General features: G+C 48.3%; 1 protein-coding gene across 2 annotated transcripts in view; it reads right to left on the minus strand.

Moving 5' to 3' along the window:
• LARP1 (La ribonucleoprotein 1, translational regulator) overlaps positions 1-13,851 on the minus strand; it is a 55,563-nt gene that overhangs the window by 12,367 nt on the left and 29,345 nt on the right. The window contains exons 2-11 of one of the 2 annotated variants that reach the window (XM_039257458.1): positions 9,397-9,458; positions 9,085-9,150; positions 8,271-8,445; positions 7,257-7,385; positions 6,974-7,180; positions 6,712-6,874; positions 5,676-5,820; positions 2,850-3,024; positions 2,558-2,727; positions 291-683 (exon numbers count right to left, since the gene is read on the minus strand). In XM_039257458.1, the coding sequence (XP_039113389.1) occupies positions 291-683; positions 2,558-2,727; positions 2,850-3,024; positions 5,676-5,820; positions 6,712-6,874; positions 6,974-7,180; positions 7,257-7,385; positions 8,271-8,445; positions 9,085-9,150; positions 9,397-9,458 (1,685 nt within the window). The remainder of the gene's footprint in view (positions 1-290; positions 684-2,557; positions 2,728-2,849; positions 3,025-5,675; positions 5,821-6,711; positions 6,875-6,973; positions 7,181-7,256; positions 7,386-8,270; positions 8,446-9,084; positions 9,151-9,396; positions 9,459-13,851) is intronic. The other variant, XM_039257459.1, reaches the window with a different exon arrangement.

A 13,851-nucleotide genomic window follows, 5' to 3' on the forward strand; every position in this document is an offset into this window, starting at 1 on the left:
AAAAAAAAAAAAAAAAGAATAGAAGTGACAATCTAACCTTTATTCTCTTCCCCACTAGTGTCTGGCCAACTGTTGTGACAGTGAATGCGATGCTCAGCGGGCACATGGCCACCTCCCACTCTGGTGTGGCTTACAAAGTGTTTACACATCTCTTCTCAATCACCACCCCCTTTACATACCCGAGGACACTGAGGCTCTGTGTCCAAGGCCACACAGCTAATCAGCCTTCCCCTTTCCCAAGCATCACAGGTAGCCCAGGCTCCTCCCCCACCGCTGTGTCTGAGCCTCACCTTGATCTGCGAATACTCAGGTTCAAACTTCTCAGTCCACAGATCTTGTTCGTAGTAGAAGAGCCCATCGTTAATGACCTTGGCCAGCTCTGCGCTCATCTTGGCACGAGAGGTATGGTTGCCTGTGCGGTCCCCCCCGGGGTGCCGACGCATGTAAGGTGGCGTCTGGGTGACAATGAGGATCTTATTGACATCCCGGTCATCAATCTCATAGTCCGAGTCCTCATCAGACCAGGCGGTGAAGGTGTTCTTCCTCCCATCCATCTGCTCCATTTCCTCGTCAAACAGGAAATCTAGTTCCTCTTGCTCATCCTGCTCCTTGGACATCAGCTGCTGAGAGGGCAGCTGCTGAGGCAGAGAGGTTGGGTGGAGGAACCTGGGCTCCTCGGACTTCTAAAATGGAGACAGACCATGGGGAGAGGGAATCACCAGGGGGTCCTCAGACCGGCCTCTGTGGATGTCCGCCAAGAGAGAGGCACTGGCCATGCCACCAAGCCACAGCTGTCAGGCTTGGAGCCAGTCCCCTGGGACTCCAGGCTTTTTTTTTCCCCTCACAGCTCACAACACAGTCATTCATAAACAATGCGGTGACAGGTTCCCTGCAGCTACCTGTGCTCTCATTTCCCTAGCCTGGGAGTGAGCATACAGCCGAAGTTCAACATACATTCAACATCATCCATCCATTCCATCTATCTAAGATCTCCCAAGAAAATGGGAGCTTCATAAGGCAAGGGCCATAGCTGCCTTGCTTTTCATCCTATCCTTGGTACCTAGACTGGGATCTAGCAACAGCAGATGATCAACTTTCTGATGAGTAAGCAAGCACCCACCAGGCCCTGTATGAAGAACCTAAAAGCAGAAGGATGAACAAGATAAAATTCATTAAAGAGCTCACAGTTTAGTGGGAGAAAACGTTAAACAACCAGCCAGCCAAGTGCAATGTGGTATCGGTAAAGACTGACTGTAAGATCTGTGGAGTATGTAGGGAGAGGCACTTATTAACCAGCTACAGGTGGGAGTGGGGACAGTCAAGGAAGGCTTCCTAGGAGATGTAATCCCTAAAGGATGAGTGTAAGGAAGCCAGATGAAGGCAGGGACCAAGAGTGTACTAGGCAGAAAAAACAGCATGTTCCAGATGCAAGAGAAAACAAGGTGCTTTCAGCAAAAAGAAAGTATTTCAGAGTGTTGCTAAGGTAGAATTTATGTGAGACTCTGGGGCAGAAGCATTTGTCTACCTCATAACCTATATCCAAAGAGTCAATTCCATGCTTTGCAAAAAGTTTCCCACGTAAACTCCAAAGCTACTTTAAGGTTCAAGACAGGCCACGTTTGAGTGGGGCTCCACTTCTGGAATGGGAGCTAAGCCTGCCTTTCTTTCCAAAGCCTTCACAGTCTGTAGCCCTAGACCTCCTAACATCCTCAGGACTTTGGCCTAATCCCAGACACTCTGTCAAAGGACCACAGCCAGAAGAGACAGGGAAGTTGGGGTATGAACAAGAGGAAGATAAGGGAGGCAGTCACAGTGGCACAGTGGAAAACGGGGCATATAATTTCAGAGCCCCCAAGTCCAAGGTCATCTACGAGGCCTCCTTACAAGCCCCAGACCAAAGAGATCTTCAAAGAGGAGGTGGGGAATGGGACAGACAGAGCACACATCTACTTCTGAAAAGGGGGCACTCCTTTTAGTCTGAAATGGAAACACTTCTCTAACAGTGGACTCAATGCATGCTATTGGCATATTGCTTTATAATTTCTAGAGCAGTCTATGCCCTTTCTTTCATCTGAAGATGGAACACTAAAGACTTGAGATATTAAACAAGCTGCCCAAGGTCAATAGCCATCAATGACAGGAAACTGGTGTTCTAGTCTAGACTAACTCTACATTCAGGCTGTGTGTCTGTTCCCTCTCCCTTCCCTCTTCAGAGGCCCTAAGAGGCTTATACAGGGGACAATGAGGACACACATTCAGGCACTAAAGCAGCCCCAGCAATTTAGATGGGGTAAAAATAAGAGCCAAACATCAAGAAACCTAGGACACTGCTGCCAGAGGCTGTCTGATTTCCTCACGTGAAAAATGTCGCTTGGCCAGGGCTATCCCAAGAGCTGGTCCTCACTGGAAAGGGAAACAGGCCCAGCAGCTTTCCTGCAGTCGCTGCTGACTTTGGCTCCCATCACCACCTGGAGACACCCAGCTTGCCAGCTAGCCCCTCAGCGCCCTGTGCCCAGGTGATATTCCCTCTCAGTGCTCCAGCCCAGGTCCCACCCACCTTGGGTCGTGCTGGGGACGGCCGTGGCCTCTTCTTCACTTCAATCCAGTTCTCAGAATCCAGGTCAGGCAGGCTGGCAGACAGGCCCTTAGGCAGTGTCTTCAGGTTGCTGACCTCTTCTGTTTTGGTTGGCACTGGGGTGACTGCGCGGGGAGAGCCAGGTGCGGACTCTGAAGGGTGGAAAGGTGAGGCCCTCAACCTTCTAGTCCTCCTCCTGAGGCCAGCCCTGGGGAGGACTGCTGGCTGGGGGACAAGGAAAACAGGATGGCACCTACATGCCTGCAGTACCTACCTGTCTCCTTCTGGTAGTGCTGGCGGGGCACAAACTCAGGGCAGTTGAGAAGCTGGGAGAAATCAGTCTGGGAATAATCCACTATTGGGGGACCAGGAAGTGGCCACTTCTCCGGTTCTTCCCTCCTGCGGACTTTCTCATCAACGATCTCCACCACCTTGCTGTCCTTTAGGGCCTGCAGGAGAGAAGGAGGGAGATAATGCAGAGAAAAGACTTGGACAGAATGAGATTTTGGAAGCTGGCAGACAAATGACTGGGCCCAACGAGCTCAGGTAGGAGTCTGGTGCTGGCAGGGGTGTAAGAAAACTGGCACCATCTTCTATAGCTGGCGGGCAAATGAGCTGTTCAAACTTTGTAGGAGGGTACCAACATGAAAACCCACCTGCCCTTTGACCTTGCCATTCTGCATCCAGGAATCTGCCCCCAGAGAAATACAGGCACAGACAGACTGGGGAGAGAGGCACTCTCCTATACTGCTGGTGAGAGTGCAAAGGCACAAGCCCTGGAGCAAAGGAATCTGGCAATTTGCCTTTTAGTGAAGCATTCTCACTTCTAGAAATCTATACCAAGGATGTACTGGCAAAAATACGAAAAGATATATATGCAACTGTATACAGGAATGAAGAGCATCTTTCTATTATATTCTACTATTCAGTCAGCTTCTAGATGTAGTAAGTGAAAACAAAAAACAGGTCAAGAAATAAAGGCACTATACACTGCCATTTAACTGAGAAAGGAATAGGATACAAATACATGGAGAGGCTTTTACTTGTGTTTTTTTTTAATGGAAAGATTAAAAATAAGTTGCCTACAGGGGAATAAAGGGAAAAAGGTAGAAGTGAGAATTTTAAATCAGACTTCTAGGACTATACCATGTTGACTTTGAACCATGTAAATGTTTTACCTAAATCTGAAACAAGTAAAAAATTAAAGGGGGACAAAAGCAGTCCCTATAACTTGAGAGTGAAATGAAACCAACGAAACTAATATACATCAAGTTAAAGACATAACCACACAGAGATGATGTCAAGTAACTTGAAAACAGTCATTTGAATGTATAAGTAGAAAAAACCTGTTTTTAGTAGTAGAGGTATAATTAGAAGCATAAGGTATATAAACTGTTGAATAAAACAAATGAACAATTATGTTGATGTCATCAGCAATTAGAATTTGGGGCACAGGAGAAAGGAGTATTACAAATAGAAGATCGTTGGGGTTGAATAAAGACCTTGCAGTCTTGAACTTTAATAGAAAATATCAGTATAGGGGCACCTGAGTAGCTCAGTTAGTTGAGAGTCCAACTCTTGATTTCAGCTTAGGTCATCATCTCACAGTTGGGAGGTTGAGCCCCGTATCAGGCTCTGCACTGGGCATGTAGAACGTGCTTAGGATTCTGTCTGCCTCTCTCTGCCCCTTCCTGGGTCTCTCTCTCTCAAAATAATTAAAAAATAAACTTAAAAAAAAAAAAGAAAGAAGGAAAATACCAGTATTATCTCATGATGCATTAAAAAAAAAGCTACAGAAACAATCACCAATCAAAACAGCAACAATCAAATCAGACTGTGGTATAGAAATACCATTTCCCAGAAGAGAGGACCTAGAATTTCTTGAAAATATGGCCAACCCCCTATCTGAGGCAGGAACGCACAAGATGAACCAAGGTTCCACTAGCCAAAGATGGGACAATTTGATTTGGCAAATGAACTGCAATGGGTTGAAAAAACCTGCAGTATGTTCGAATCCACAGGTTTTAATGGTGCTCAAAGATACTAAAACAAAAACAAAACAAAACAACAACAACAAAAACAATCCCAAGCTGCAAACCTCGAAAGTTATTAGGAATCAACTCATAATTCTGAAAACTGGTTAACAAAGCTCAAGCATTGATCTGCCCTTTCTGTACAAACCATACCTCTTGGTAACTGAATAGCTGATGAGGCAAAGTTCCTCCTTAAAGAGTATTCCAGCTAACAAATGAAGACAGATTGACAGAGTTAGAATCGCACCATTTTACAATCCCTAATGAAATAATAGGCAGTGGTCATCGATAGCAGCTTCTAGCACAAGAGAACAAATGAAATGCTATGTGCCACCTGAGGGAACAGACCATTATCTTTGTTCTCGACAGGGGGGAGGAAAACCCCCAAAACCCGAATCTTGGATCTGATCAGGCTCTGGACCACTAGTTTACAAAAAATTTGGAATACAGAAGAATATGTTAAATGACACCACTGTGTCCCATGAGAAATTCGACAAGATACACAACCCAGTTCATTCAAACAATAAATTGCAAGGAAAAAGAGAGGGGGAGGGGGGACTTCATAAGATAACACATGGGTCTCATCTGGATCCTGATTCTCAGTTTTGACAAGTAGGGTGAATTTGCAACTGGCTGGGTATCTGGATGTATCAAGGAACTGTTAATACTTGTAATGTGATAATGGACATGGTGACTATGTTTTCAGCAGGTATTTATCTTTTCAAGATAAGTACTGAAACATGGATGAAATGTCAGGTTACCTGAGATTTTCTGCAAAGTGGTGAGGAAGCAGATGGGGGATAGATGGAGTAAGAAGGGGCATGAGGTGGTAACTGCTGAGGCTAGGTTCCTTCATACCACTCTGTCTACTTCTGAACTGTCTGCAATTTTCCACGAGAGGGGGAGAGAGGCAAGAAGGGAGGCAGAGAGGCTGGCCAAGCCCGGAGACTTGAGCAGAACTCATCATATGGGACTCCTCCAGGGTTTTCTGCCGTGGCCCAAACTCCAGTTGGCTAAGTAAGGACCTTTCCTTCCCCTGCACCCCAACCCCAGGGAGGGAGACCTACCGCAAAGATGAGTGAAATGTCAGTGGTAAGGGCCTGCACTCGGTGGAAGGAAGCAATAAGGGTGATGGGAAGGAAACCGTCAGCATCCATTTTCCGTCGCAGGAAGAAGTCTCGCTCTAAATTGTCCACGCTGAAGTAGTATTCGCTAGGTGGAGGGGAGAAGACGGATGATTGCTGCATCATTTAGGAGTCTGTCTTTTTTGTTCTGAACACCCTGGCTACAGCACATAGCCTCTGCCGACCCTGACCCTAATTGTATGTACAATATGATGGGCTGAAAAGAGATGCTATCCTTTTATGGCTCTCTAACCATTCCCCCTGCCCTTCGGCTTCTGTGTATGCCAGGTCAACCCCTCATCCTCCTTTAAAACCCACTTCCAATATTATTGGCCACTTTCTCTTCAGCTCCTAAAATACTACTTACTGCACTTTACCGAGATCATCTACTTCCTCGTACGGCTCCCCATTGGACGGAGGGACAATGTATCAGACTGGTTCAGAGCTAGGGTTTCGCCATCAGACAGAAATGGATTCAAATCTGTGCCTTATGTTGTTTACTAGCCATGAAACTCTGGGCAATGCTCTGGGTCTGTTTGTTCACCTATAAACTGGAGAGAAGACCCAGCTCATAGGAATGGGATGGCTGCAGGACTAAATAAGAGGATGCCTGGAAAGCACTTAGCCCTGAGCCTCGCTGACTGTGAACTCCTTAAGTGTTTGCTAGCACTCTGACAGCGCTGCCATTACAAACAGAAGTGCACAAGGGGCTGGACTCTGGACGCTGCCTCTTCTTTTTGTTGTGGTCATTTTTAATTTTCTTTACGCAAATGTGGTATTACTCTTGCAACAAACATTACCTTTACGAAAAATAAGCTTTTAAAGGATGAGCAGCAGTTAACTTTTTCAGCTCCAGCCAGGGGCAGGCACTGCCGCTAGCAGCAGCAGGACCTGCCCATCCCTACTCTGTCAGCAGCCACCTCTGATGGCCCCCGGGCCCCTATGTATCCCTCCAGGAAGAAGCCTCCTGTCCACTCACATCTGGCGCTTGATGTAGTCTTTGAGCAGTTCCTGGTCCACACTGTAAAGCTCGGTGCTGCTGACGTTGTCAAAGTAGTAGGTGATGTTGTTCATGTACTTGGGGGTGCGAGGCCCCTCTGCACCATCAAACTTTCGGTAGCCAAACTGGTAGTCAAAATGGGCTACAGGGGAAATGGGTGCCATAAGGGAGAGGAGATCCCTGCCCGCCACCCCCGCCACGCTCCCTCGGACATCCCGGAGCCCAAAGGGGCCTCACGTACTTCGAGTGCCACCCCGGCCGCGTCCCCGGCCGCGACCACGCCCCCGTCCACGGCCACGGAAGGAAGCCCGCGCCCCACCAGCCCCATCACTCTTCACACTCGATGTCTCATCCTGGTCGTGCCAGGCAGGCTCCGGTTTGGTCTCTGGTTGCCAGGCTGGGGTGGGGGGGGCCATGGGCACGGGCACGTAGGTGGCAGGCTCAGACCCTATGGGGAGAGGGGCACTGGGTCAGGCTTGAGGGTGACCCCCATGCCCAGGCCCTCCACAGTGGGCGGTGCATACCTTTGATCTCCCCGCGGCTGGCAGGCGTGTGTCGTGGCTCTGGTGGGCGAGCAGGGCGCGAGACCAGTTTTTCTCTGGGCACTTCAGGCTTCATGTCTATTTGCAATGGAACCCACTTGTGTTTGTTCCCTGGAGGACAGCATGGGCATGTGAGGAGAGTGCTCTCCTAGCCATCCCTACCTCTAACGATTCTTTGCTGTCTGGAGCAACAGATCTGATTCAATCTGATGACCCACACTAGACCTCATTTTTATCTCTAAAAGAAGGAAGCCACGGACCTCAGTGTGACACAGCCTCGTAGCTGACTCCTAATATCAATTTCTCCATGGTCAGAGAACCCCTTTCTGGAGCCAGACACAAGGCTGCCCAGAATCAAGGCTGCACTTCCAGGCTCCCTTTAGACACTGTCAAAATTCTGTCTATGAGAGTTCCATGAAAGTAGTCAATTCCAGGCATAAGGAAGCTGCTCTCTCTCTTTTCCATTCCTGCTAGCTGGAAAGAAGAGGGAAAGAGTGAGCCGTCTTGGATGAGAAGAGCCAAGACACCACAGTAAGATGAAAGGAAAGAAATGGTTGCCATTCTAGGCCTGGCCTACTTACACCCAGCTGTCAGATGAGAGAAATGAACTTCTTGTTTAAACCTGTTACTTTGAATCTCTGTTAGAGCATCCCACCTTGTATCCTCAGCACCTCAGCAAGGACAATGGGAACTCTTGTTTTAAATGAAATCTCACATGGGACAACAACACAGCAAGATATACTAATATTCCTCTGAGACGAGGACCTCATCTGTCTTGTGCACTGCTGAGAACAGAGCTTACCGGATGCCTGTTAAGCAAGAGAAGGAACTGACGGACGGAAGGCGGAAGTGAAGGCTGCTGGCCTGGTGGCCTACACCAGTCAGCCTCCCAAGGACTTCTCAGGGCTCCTGAGAGCCCTCGTCTGGCAGCCCCGAGTTCTGACCCTTAACAGTTCTGCCTGCCACTTCTCCCAAGCCCTGTTCCAAGCCACTCACCTTTCTTCTTCTGGCCCCCTCGCTGGCAGTCTTCATCCCCATTCTTCTCTTCTCCAGATTCATCCGATTTGGTTTTCGGGCTCTCTTTACTATCACTCCCCTCTCCTTTCTCCTGTTCCTTCATGTCCTTTCTGGGGGGCAGCTTCCGGGCAGGCTGGGACTTGTGGGGCTGTGGCTGCAGTAGGAAGCACAGTAACAGGGGGTGAGGCAAGTAGGAGAGCCTCCTAGGATGGGACAGAAGGGCCCCTGCCACGAGAAAAGCAGGGCAGGGGAGATGCAGCATGCAACAATGGGTTGGACTACGTATATTCTTAGGTCCTGTTTTTATGCCTGAGATGCCTCCACTGCGAAGTGTGTTCAAACAGGCAGGAAGTGGGAAACAACTTGCTTCTCTACCTTCATTGATTCTCAGTAACAGAGACAGCCCCCCAGGACGATGCAGGGGCCGTATGTTTACTTCCTACAAGACCAGACCATCCAGGTAGTTTGTGGGACAAAAGAGATGGTAGCCCTTGGCTTGTCCACAGCAACCCTGCATGTGGCCTGAAGGCCAAAGGCCATAGCCAGTGAGTGATCTAGGCCATCAGTCCAGAACAAAAGCACTGGAAGGAGAGGACTGATCATGAGCTTCTCTGCTGGGACGAAAGAGTGCTACACAAACTTCACCAAGACATAGTCTGGAGGTGGGTAGCTGGCCTAAGGACCACTCTCCTGCTTCACTCACTGGCAGCCCAAATATAGCTGATGGAGAACACAGGCTCTGGAATAATAATACATAGCATACAAACCTGCCCACTCTTCCCCACTGACTCACCTGCACACTCTTATGGGCTATCTCTCCAGGGGTGGGCCAGTTGATTGCATCTCCAAAGTCACCAACCTGCAAGACACATGCTATCAAGGCCCTGGGGTGGCCATGCCTCTGCCATTGAGCCCCTCATCCAGAAAACAGCTCCCCTGAGAGATCAGAAGTCATAGTCAGTCTGTCCACTAGGACCATCGACAATGGAGGCCCAGAAGGGGCTCCTCTGCTATTGAGAGGATCCAGAACCACCTTGCAGCTCAGAAGAGGCCACCACCTCTTTCTTCAAGGAAGCCCCATTAGGCTGCCGCTCCTACGCCTTACCTTGCTGCCTTTGCGCTGTTTAGGAACTGCTGCCCTCACCACCTTAGCTGGAGCAGAATGTTCTGTGGGAACAAGGAAGGAGAGATGGTTATGTATAGCCCATGGAGGTAGCCAACACTAGTTCCTCACCCTCATTAGTGCTCCTACTGCATCAAGCAACCTGCAAACCTCCAGAGGAAGAAGACATGGTGAAGAGGGGAAGAACATGTACTCAAACACCAGTAACAAGTATACCAGCCTCTCTCTGAAGAAATCATGGAAAGTGAGGTCATGGAACCAACCTAGAGCCAACACTCCATGAACACCCCATGAACTGAGGCTGGAGGGCCCTCCCAGCTCTGTACCCTCCTCTAAAGAGGGCACTGAGGCCTGCAGAAGGTAAGTCCATGACAGACTGGGGCCATGCCAGAGCTAGCTCTGTAACTAAAGGCTCCCTAAGTCCCAGCAGGTTCTATAAAGGAAGGATCTGAAAGGCCTTCTCTGGCTCTAACACTGTGCAAGTCTGTGTGTGAGCAGACCTGGGCTAGCAGTCATGGGCAAGGCAAGAGGAGAACCCTGAGCTGGCAATCAAGAAATCCAGGACTCTCTCTTTTAAGCATCCCCACCCCCCACCAGGACCAGCTCTGTCCTCAATGACCTGCAGTCAACAGAAACGTTAGTCGATTGGGAAAGATGCTGCTGTCCTCCAAGTTCGCAAAGAAAAAGTGAGACCCATTTGACTCAATGTTCCCTTCAGGAATTTATCCTAATAGTACAAATTAGACAAGTGTTTAGAGTTGTATACAAAGATGTCCATAACAAAAGTGCTGTTTAGAACTTCAAAAACTTGAAAACAACCTACATATCCAACAGTAGAAAACTGGCTACATAAATTAAAACAACAATTTTTAGAGCAGGGGCACCTTGGGTGGCTCCATTGGCTGAGTGTCTGACTTCAGCTCAGGTCAGGATTTCACAGTTTGTGGGTTCCAGCCCCACTTCGAACTCTGTGCTGACAGCTCGGGGCCTGGAGCCTGCTTCGGATTCTGTGTCTCCTCTCTCTCTCTCTCTCTGCCCCTTTCCTGCTTGCGCGCTCTCTCAAAAATAAATAAACAATAAAAAAAGCTTTTCGCACAATTTTTAGAGTAGTCATTAAAAAGATTACGCTTTACTAGAGATAAAAGATATGAAACACAGTAAGTGAGGAAAGTTGCAATCCTATTTTTATAGAACAAAAAACGTGCACAGGTACCTATACACAAGGAAGAATTGTGGAAGGCCACAGAACTAAGTACCATCAGGAGTAAAGTAATATGTTAACAGTGATTTAATTCTGTTTGGAATTTTCCAGTCGTTTCAATTAAGACATAGGCTTTTTAAAAAGAAACCTTTTTGTTGGTTCAAAGGGTCTGGTCCCTTCTATACCTACACTTGCTTTCCCAATATACTTCTAAAGAACAAGGGTTTCTGAACCCTTCCTCCCTAAGAGACCCACGGGAAAAGGTACATCCTGGGGCTCTACTCACTCACTTCTCTCCCATCACTTTGCTCCTAGTCTCTGAACAGAGAAATCTGCCTAGCTGGTCTCAAAAGGAGTTTTCTAGTCCTTGAGTACACCTGTGTTCTTTTAATAAGGAGAAAGTCCTTGCCTGACTCCCAACTGTGAGGCCACAACATCCTTGGCTTCTAACCCTTACCGGAGCCACTGTCCCCTCAAGACACCCCTCATGCCTTCTGAAAGATGGAGCTATGGAACCCAGCCCACAGCATCTTCTATACCAAGTGCTGGATGGTGGAGACCCAGAAAATCTCTCAGTCCCAAGAGGATGGAGCCCATAGGATCAGGACACTACTATGCTCCGATTTTCTTGCTGATCCTGGGTGGCTCGGAGAAACCTAATACCACCTGCTTCCCAGATGAGGCTGGTGTTCAAACCAGACGGAGCCACTACAGGATCACCTCCCTTGACTACACCTGAGTTAGGGTAGTGATCACTTCTCCAGGGACACCCAGCCTGTTCTCAAGACAAGAGCAGGCCAAAGGGCCCACAACTTCAAGCTCGTTAACAAGAAGTGGAAAAGGTGAATCAGGCTCAGAGGGTAAGGTGTTCCTGAAGACTGTCCTCAAAAAAGTGAGGCAAAGTTTTTCAGGTCATTGTCTGTTTCTTCAAATAAAAAATAAACGTAAGAAACATTCTTAAAATTGGGAAAAGTCTTATCCTGTGATCACCCTGCCTGACATTCCATTAGCCAAGATCACAAAGGGACATGGTTAAAGTACTGAAAGTTCGGTCTCTGATTAATAGGAGAGTCATCCTGTCACTAAAAGACCTCAATGATTCCCCATTCCCCCACTAACCCTAAGATGACTAAAGGAACACGGATAGTCCGGGCATACACACGAATATTCAAGTAGTCCTGTGCAAAGTTTGTTGAAAAAAGCCCATTCCTGGCTAGTCTCCCTCTGCCCCCGGGACCCAGAGTACCTGCTCTTACTCTGCTTGCAGCTACATCCTCAGGCTGCCCCTGCTCCAAGGAAAAACAAAGTCTCTCAGATGGACAGAAAAGTCTACTAGGGAGAGAGAACTATTTCTGCCTTTACGTAAAATTCCTAGATCTGTTACAATCCTGTGGGGCTTAAGCGAAGGCAGGAAGGCTTAGTCAGATGCCCTGCTCTCAGGCCCTGCGGGAGACCAGAAAAAAGACTTGGCTTTCTGACATCAATTACACATCCCTTTCCGAGTCTCCTCCCCGCAATTCTTCACCAGGTAACCAACCAAGACGACTCTCTAGCTCCATAATAGACAGGGCCTAGCATCTGAAAGGGCTCCCTATGAAAACCAATCCTCTGCAACAGGTGCCAGTCCTACGTCCAGCATCATCTCAGCCCAAACAGGGAACAAGCCCTCTTCTCCCACTGCTGCATTCTGAAACTTGTGCCAGCTGCCAGTGACCCGAGCCCAGCTCAGAAAGCACTAAACTCACCACTCTGCACCTGGCTCAAGAAAATGATTGGAGAAGGTGAGAACAGCAAAAAAGACCCATGGTTCTAATCCCCTCTGTTTGCAGACAGGGAACAGAGGCCCTGAATGGCTTCCCTAGGGAAGAGCCAAGATGAAAGCCACAGGTCTCCACTCTCCTTGTTCAAGTGCTCCTTCCAGCTTGCCACAAATCCTATGTGGCCACTGGTAGTGTCAAAACTCCTTCCTGGGGGTGCCTGGGTGGCTCAGTTGGTTAAGCACCAGACTCTCAATTTCAAATCACTTCATAATCTCCCAGGTTCGTGAGTCTGGGCTCTGTGCTGATAGCACGGAGCCTGCGTGGGATTCTCTCTCTCTGTCCCTCTCCCACTCGCACTTTTACTCTCACACACACACACACACACACACACACACACACCAACTCTTTCCTGGTGCAATCTTAGGGCGCTTCCTTGGTGTTTCTGGTAAAAAGAGTTACTGAAGACAGGGAAGGGTTCTCAGGTACAGGAGAACGTAGAAGAGTGGCGAGGTGGACCCTACTTGAGGCCCACTATTCTAAAGGAGCAGGATGGCAGACAGAGGCTATAGGATTAAGTACCTTCCTCCTGATTAAGACAGGTCAGGGGCTAACAGGTATCTGGAAAAGGAGAAAAGCTACTTTCTATCCCATAGGACCATTCTGAGCCAGGAGCCAGCACTGTAGGAACTAGCTTGTACTCTAGTCCCAGGGCATGAAGAGGCTTCCCTATATACATACATGTATCTGTGTACTAAACAAAGCACATCAAAATCTCTATGTGTGGTTGTGGAGCACCTGTATGTGCATGACAAACCCATTATTTTTCCTTCAGATTATTGAGAGTGGTGGGGACAAGGCAGCTAAACCGCTATGAATAATGGAGGATACCGGAAAATAAGGCAGGCAGAAAGTAGGTGCTGAGGGTGGGCAGGGCAGAGGGTGGCTCCCCCTGCAAAGTGAGTGGCTGACTGCACAACACTGATGGTCTAACCCTCTTGAGATTCTCTCTTCCTCAACTGTCACCCCTTCATTCAAACATTGTCTAGAAAAGTAGACAGCCTATCATAACCACATGGACTTTGTCATCCACTGCACTTGGCTGGAGGCCCTACATACTCTGCCCCTTGACAAGCCCTTTGAGTTGGGTTTTTTTTTTTTTTGGGGGGGGGAGGGAGAATGAGGGAGAGAGAACATAAGCAGGGGAAGGGCAGAGAGTGAGGGAGAGAGAGAATACCAAGCAGGCTCCGTGATGTCAGTGCAGAGCCCACTGTGGGGCTCGAACCCACGAACCATGAGATTCAAGACCTGAGCCAAAATCCAGAGTTGATGCTTAACTGACTGAGCCACCCAGGTGCCCAGAGAAGCTTTTTGAACTTGTTACCTCATCCGTAAAACTGATGTCACAATTATAAGACCGCTGTGACAGCTAATGGAACAGAGCACCAGAGCGTTAAGAGTGCTCAGCATATAGTAATG

The sequence above is a fragment of the Hyaena hyaena genome, unplaced genomic scaffold, assembly GCF_003009895.1.
Source record: "Hyaena hyaena isolate Hyena2069 unplaced genomic scaffold, ASM300989v1 scaffold_619, whole genome shotgun sequence".
In the NCBI taxonomy this organism is placed as follows: Eukaryota; Metazoa; Chordata; class Mammalia; order Carnivora; family Hyaenidae; genus Hyaena; species Hyaena hyaena.